Source organism: Phocoena sinus, chromosome 8 (assembly GCF_008692025.1).
Source record: "Phocoena sinus isolate mPhoSin1 chromosome 8, mPhoSin1.pri, whole genome shotgun sequence".
NCBI classification, from domain to species: Eukaryota; Metazoa; Chordata; class Mammalia; order Artiodactyla; family Phocoenidae; genus Phocoena; species Phocoena sinus.
In genome coordinates this window covers 99722521-99729741 of record NC_045770.1, presented here as the reverse complement: position 1 = coordinate 99729741, position 7221 = coordinate 99722521, and the positions used below count along the sequence as shown (strand labels likewise).

Genomic DNA, 7221 nt, shown 5'->3' with positions numbered 1-7221 from the left:
TGATTGTCTTTTGACTGGCAGGGTATTATATATCTTGAAACCACTGGTTCTCTTTGATCCCTTAGAAGCTCATCTAGAAGACTTCATCTTTGGGCCCTTCTCTTCGTCACAAGTCCAAGTTTTACTTCTGTTTAGTTCTCCTAAAACACAGCCCAGTGATCGGGGGGCTCTGTGCCTGCTTCTCGCTTTCTCAGCGACAGGCAAGTATCGTTCATATATTCAGTCAACAAATGTGTATTGAGCAGTTATTGTATTGGCTTATTCTTGGCTCTAAGCATTACAACAATGAACAAAACAGACCAAGTCTCCATTCTCATGGAGCTTATATTCTCATGCAAAGAGGACAAAATTTTAAAGAAAATAATTACTGGGCTTCCCTGGTGGTGCAGTGGTTGGGGTTCCGCCTGCTGATGCAGGGGACATGGGTTCGTGCCCCGGTCCGGGAGGATCCCACAGCCGCGGAGCGGCTGGGCCCGTGAGCCGTGGCCGCTGAGCCTGCACGTCCGGAGACTGTGCTCCACAGCGGGACAGGCCACGACAGTGAGAGGCCCGCGTACTGCAAAAAAAAAAAAAAAAAAGACATGAAAATAATTACTAGGTCACGGTTAGTAGTAAGAGAAAATGAAGTATTGAAAAATTGCACTGGGTTAAGCTATGATCAGTAGATTTCTATCCTAGCTTTGTTAATTTTGGTCAAATGACTGTATTGCTTGAGAAAATATCAAAACTAAACAGGGATACAAAGATTAGAGCAAAGGTTTCGCTTCCCAGGAATTTAAATCAGGAATAAAGGTAGTAATTATATTAGTAATTGTCCATTAGTAATTATATTAGTAACTGTCCATAATTACTAATATAAATGTCCTAAGGGAGATGGTCTTCCACTTAGAACTGAAAAATAAGGCATCTAAGATCTTGTTTGGGTTAATTCTCATCACTTGGATTGGATCACTTGGATTCTTCTTGGAGATGGGAGGGCATGTGAGTGTTCTAAAGGTAGGACTAGGAAAATCACCTCGAAAGTTTGTTTTTCTCTGCCAATGAGGGTGTCTTTTATTGTTAACTGGCCCTGAGCTTCCCTGAAGTGGGACCACTGTATTATCTGACACTTTCTCTTTTCTTCCTCCCAATAGTATATGTACGATGCAGCCCCTCTTTGTTCTTGGCCAGGGTTAAGTCAACTGCATTTGATAAGGTCTACCTATGGCTCCTGATGAAGTATTTCTAGGAGATCGATGTCCTGTAACCTCAGTGTATCAAAGATTTTATGAGTTTCAATACCATCCCACTGATTGCAACATCAGGATTGAGGTAATTAGGTATCCTCCTAATTAACTAAGTCATCTCAGAGACATTCAGGCTCACAAACTGCAGGCCATGGGGGTTTTATTAGTTTTTTTTCCCTAATAACTAAATTTTTTTTCCTAATAACTAAAAAAATAACTTATTTTTCCTAATAAGCTAAACTGATTTTGCCAAATGTCATATCAAGGCCATGGGCAGTGAAGGAAGGTAGGAATGAATAGTATCCACTTGTCAATCAGTTGTACCTCCCTCTGGAGAATGCAAACCTAAATAAGACGTGGAATTTGTCCTAATTTTAGAAAAGAACAGGCTTACTTTTTTCTTCTCTATACCAGGGGTCAGCAAATTACAGGCTGCAGGCCTGATCTGGCCCACCATCTACGTTTATGTGGTCCATGAGCTAAGAAAATATTTTTTAATGTTTAAATGATTAAAAGAAGAATAATGTTTTGTGATAGGTAAAAAGTATTTAAAATTCAAATTTCAGTGTGCGTAAATTTGGTTTTATTGGAACACAACCATGTTCATTCATTCACGCATTTACTAATTGTCTGTGGCTACTTTGACACTGTAAGGGCAGAATTGAGTAGCTGGAACAGAGGAGTCACGGCCCACAAAGCCAAAAGGGTGTACTATCTAGCCCCTTACAAAACTTTGCCCATCCCTGCTCTGTAGTGTAAAAGCTAAGCAAATAGCTTCACATCCCTCTAAATTTTTATAGTCTTAAGAAGCAGCCAGTCCCTCCTGGCTGCAGGCAAATGGAGGAAGAGTGGGAGTGGTTGACACATCTGATACCTCAAATGACTGCCTGACCACTTCCTGACACCTTGGCTCCCGTCAGAGCTTCTGGTGCCCCTCCCTGGTTTGGGAGTCAGGATGGGTAGATCAAGGGCATCAGTCTGAGGAGGGATATGGATAGTTTGAAAGCCTCACAGGTAGGTCCGATGCCTTGTGTTCACATGTCATCAATCTTATAACACCTAACCTCCCGTGAGAAGCCCCGAGGGAAGAGTCATTTCCTTTCACTTTTCTCCCCTCAAAAACTAAGAAACAAAGATTTAGTGTCTTTTTAAAACAAATTTTAATAGTATCTTCAAGTTCCTGTAAAAAATATATATATTAGGATGTTGATGAGAATGAATGGCAGGGCCAGATAAGCTAATAAGAGAGTTTCAATTATGTTAAATAATATTGAGAATAAACAAAGAAAAAATGCCCAAATATTCACTGTGGCAGTCTCCAGATGATGAGGTGAAATCTTCATATGGTGTGTACTACATTTTTCACATTTCCTTATTATTTTGGAAGACCATATAAACCTATTTAAAGTATTCTTTATAATTAGACATCTCTCACTCATCTAATATTCAAATGTTCAGTATTTTAAGGACTCCTAGAATCTAAAGAGTTTGTCAAGAGAAGTTATAAACTTTTTCCTGATAATAATAAATAACGACTTTGAAGCAATATTATTGAAACTCAACCAGCAAGTACTTTCGCCTCGTATGAACCATACCCAAACCAGATGTTAATTATTCTGACCACTTAGACAACAGTCCTCTGTCCCACTGGGAAGATAACTTTCAGTGTGGGTGTGCCCACTTTTAAGAGATGTTGACTGAACCACTAATTCCTAACAGAATCTTGAAGTCAACTTACACATTCCCTTTGTCTCATCAGGTCCTCCCAGAAGATCGTCTCCTTTTTGTATCTAAAATCATCTTTAAGTCCAAGTTCTCAGATCTTGGAGCTTCAATCCCTGTGGTCTGTGCTGTGCCTAGGTGAGTCTAGGATGCCAAACTGATGCCATATCCTCTCAATTGCCTTAGGCTCTTGGAGGAGAGGAGAGCTGAGAGATTAAGTTACTGTGACAGGGTTAACCAAAGCCTCCTGAGACCCTCTCTCTCTTGATGTCAAATTATTCTGTGTTCTTCATCTCCCAGCTCTGCTACTTATGACCAGTGTGACTTTGAGGAAGTTACTTAATAACTCTGGGCCTCAGTCTCCCCATCTTTAAAGTGGAAGTAATACTGTCTATTTCACAGAGTTGTGGTGAGGATTAAATGAGAGAATGCACGTAAAGAGGTTAGAACAGTGCTTGGCTCATAAAACACTTGCAGGACATAGTAGCTGGTGTATCATTCCATCAGTTAATTCTCTTCACTGTGGTAGAAAGCTGTGTGTGATACCAGCAGGTCTAACTTCACCATATATCTAGTAGCTCTTAGACTAAGAAATCGCTTTGTTCAACTGACAAAGGATTAATCTCCAAAATTTACAAGCAGCTCATGCAGCTCAATAACAAAAAAACAAACAACCCCATCCAAAAATGGGCAGAAGACCTAAATAGACATTTCTCCAAAGAAGATATACAGAATGCCAACAAACACATGAAAGAATGCTCAACATCATTAATCATTAGAGAAATGCAAATCAAAACTACAATGAGATATCATCTCACACCAGTCAGAATGGCCATCATCAAAAAATCTAGAAACAATAAATGCTGGAGAGGGTGTGGAGAAAAGGGGACACTCTTGCACTGCTGGTGGGAATGTGAATTGGTTCAGCCACTGTGGAGAACAGTATGGAGGTTCCTTAAAAAACTACAAATAGAATTACCATATGACCCAGCAATCCCACTACTTGGCATATACCCTGAGAAAACCAAAATTCAAAAAGAGTCATGTACCAAAATGTTCATTGCAGCTCTATTTACAATAGCCAGGACATGGAAACAACCTAAGCGCCCATCATCGGATGAATGGATAAAGAAGATGTGGCACATATATACAATGGAATATTACTCAGCCTTAAAAAGAAATGAAATTGAGCTATTTGTAATGAGATGGATAGACCTAGAGTCTGTCATACAGAGTGAAGTAAGTCAGAAAGAAAAAGACAAATACAGTATGCTAACACATATATATGGAATTTAAGGGAAAAAAATGTCATGAAGAACCTAGGGGTAAGATAGGAATAAAGACGCAGACCTACTGGAGAACGGACTTGAGGGTATGGGGAGGGGGAGGGGTGAGTTTTGACAGGGCGAGAGAGAGTCATGGACATATACACACTAACAAACGTAGTAAGGTAGATAGCTGGGGGGAAGCAGCCGCAAGGCACAGGGATATTAGCTCGGTGCTTTGTGACAGCCTGGAAGGGTGGGATGGGGAGAGTGGGAGGGAGGGAGACGCAAGAGGGAAGACATATGGGAACATATGTATATGTATAGCTGATTCACTTTGTTATAAAGCAGAAACTAACACACCATTGTAAAGCAATTATACCCCAATAAAGATGTTAAAAAAAAAAAAAAAAAGAAATCGCTTTGTTGCAATTAACGCAGTGTCCATATTACAAATTATACTTCTTATATCTTAGCCAAGAATAATTGGGAATATTAGATGTTCTGATTAAATCAACAAGGGGCTGAGGGTAGACTGATTACTATGAATTTATAGGCAAAGTAGAGTTTACTAGAATACTAGATTTAACTAGTTAAATGTGAAATCTTTTAACTGCATTATCCATGGGATAGGCTCTTATTGGCTCATTTAGACATTACCTTTTTTTTTTTGCAGTACATGGGCCTCTCACTGTTGTGGCCTCTCCCGTTGCGGAGCACAGGCTCCGGACGCGCAGGCTCAGCAGCCATGGCTCACGGGCCCAGCCGCTCCGTGGCATGTGGGATCCTCCCGGACCGGGGCACGAACCCGTGTCCCTTGCATCAGCAGGCGGACTCTCAACCACTGTGCCACCAGGGAAGCCCTAGACATTACCTTTTACAGATGGTCTAGGATCATCGAATTTAAAGTTAATGACTTCTGATCAGCCGATAGTAAATCTGGTGGTATATTTGGGAGGGACTTCTTTTATATAAAGCCTATTAGGTTCAGTTGTTAAACCAATGACTCAGTTTCTATAATAAAGACAGGATGACAACATATCGTAATGGTGCAAAAGCAGGGAAGATGAGGAGTGAGGGCCTGGCTTCAGGTTCTGAGCCTCAGTCACCAGGACTTGCCAAGATCTTAATCCCATTCTTCTTTCTTTGTCTTCTTTTCTCTTTCTGTAGCCATTCAGCTCCTATAAGAATAATTATAGGAAATGATGCAAATAAACAAGGTGGCCCCTCAAAAAGATCAGGAATAGCAAATTTATACTTTGGAAATACAGTCAACTGCCAGGTTAAGGTGAGGTTAAAGTACATAGATTAATGCTGTTCAAGGATATTTTATAACAGAAAACAAGGAAACTGTAAACACCTGTGCTTCCAGTTTGGGAAAGGCTAGTTAGGGCACCCCTAGATTACTAGAGGTGTAGATCTTATGGACAACCCCTTGTCTGTCTGGCATTAATTGGCATATTAACTGGTATTAACCACATGACTCAGATTATCCCTCAGGAACCGTGGAGGGTGAGGCAATAAGTGAAACATTTTTACCAAAATCAATAGAATATTAAAGAGAAATGTTTTTTTTGTTTTGTTTTGTTTTTTTTGCGGTACGCGGGCCTCTCACTGTTGTGGCCTCTCCAGTTGCGGAGCACAGGCTCTGGACGCGCAGGCTAAGCGGCCATGGCTCACGGGCCCAGCCGCTCCGCGGCATGTGGGATCTTCCCCGACCGGGGCTCGAACCCGTGTCCCCTGCATCGGCAGGTGGACTCCCAACCACTGCGCCACCAGGGAAGCCCAAGAGAAATGTTTTAAAATACCAAAACCATAAAACATGGACTTGGGTAAGGTAGATAATCCATGAGAGTGTGCACTCAGAAATATCGTAAACTCAGACTCTGTCCTGAAAGGATTAAATGCCTATCTGCCAAGGAGTATATTTCCTAAATTGTATGGATTTTCCTTCCTACACAGCTGAGAAGGAAAATTCTGAATACATACAGATATATTTATTATAAACTTTGGATGTTTATATACTAGAGAGATGGTAAGCACTTTTAAAATTTTGAGATGTGTTATAGATGCTATATTAAACATGTTACATATCTCTGATATATTTCATAGTTAAGAGAAGCAAAAATATTTGTATCCCTAGACATAACTAACTCCTGTATTAATTTTCTTAGGACATGATCCCAAACACTACCTCTTTCTTACCTGCCCTCTCCATCCCTCCCTGTGACTTAGGGACGGACACTAGGTCCTCCGAGACAGAAGGTAGGGAACTACACTAGCAGATTCTCATTCCTTTCTTCTGTTTGCAGAAAAACTACCTTAGTGTGCAGTTCTACCCCTTGGAAAAATCACACAGCCCACCTTGCTCCACCTGAGAAATCACACAGCTCACCTTGCTCCACCTGAGAATTTTGAAGCTGACTCAACCCTCTGTAGCACCACTGCACATGAGAAGCTGGATTTCTGTCTAAGGATCCCGTGTGTTATCTTACATTTTTAAATGTTTTAGATAATTTGATTTTTTTTAAAAAATGTATCTTTGCTTTAATTTATATTTTTGTTAGGCATTTTTCCATGTTTATTGTTCTTTTTTTTTAAACATCTTTATTGGGGTATAATTGCTTTACAATGGTGTGTTAGTTTCTGCTTTATAACAAAGTGAATCAGTTATACATATACATATGTTCCCATATGTCTTCCCTCTTGCGTCTCCCTCCCTCCCACCCTCCCTATCCCACCCCTCCAGGCTGTCACAAAGCACCGAGCCAATATCCCTGTGCCATGCGGCTGCTTCCCACTAGCTATCTACCTTACTACGTTTGTTAGTGTGTATATGTCCATGACTCTCTCTCGCCCTGTCACAGCTCACCCTTCCCCCTCCCCATATCCTCAAGTCCGTTCTCCAGGTCTGCATCTTTATTCCTGTCTTACCGCTAGGTTCTTCATGACATTTTTTTCCTTAAATTCCATATATATGTGTTAGCATACAGTATTTGTCTCTTTCT

The 7221-nt window shown here is 40.7% G+C and overlaps 1 protein-coding gene across 1 annotated transcript; it reads left to right on the top strand.

Annotated features, from left to right (window-relative positions):
* The first annotated feature begins 510 nt into the window (after nt 1-510).
* Nucleotides 511-6784, top strand: LOC116757972 (placenta-specific protein 1-like). Its single transcript, XM_032640518.1, has 3 exons — nt 511-1311; nt 2986-3086; nt 6526-6784. Exons 1-3 carry the CDS (start codon nt 1204-1206, stop codon nt 6620-6622), a joined length of 306 nt encoding a protein of 101 aa, XP_032496409.1. The 5' UTR covers nt 511-1203; the 3' UTR covers nt 6623-6784.
* Nucleotides 6785-7221: the final 437 nt, after the last annotated feature.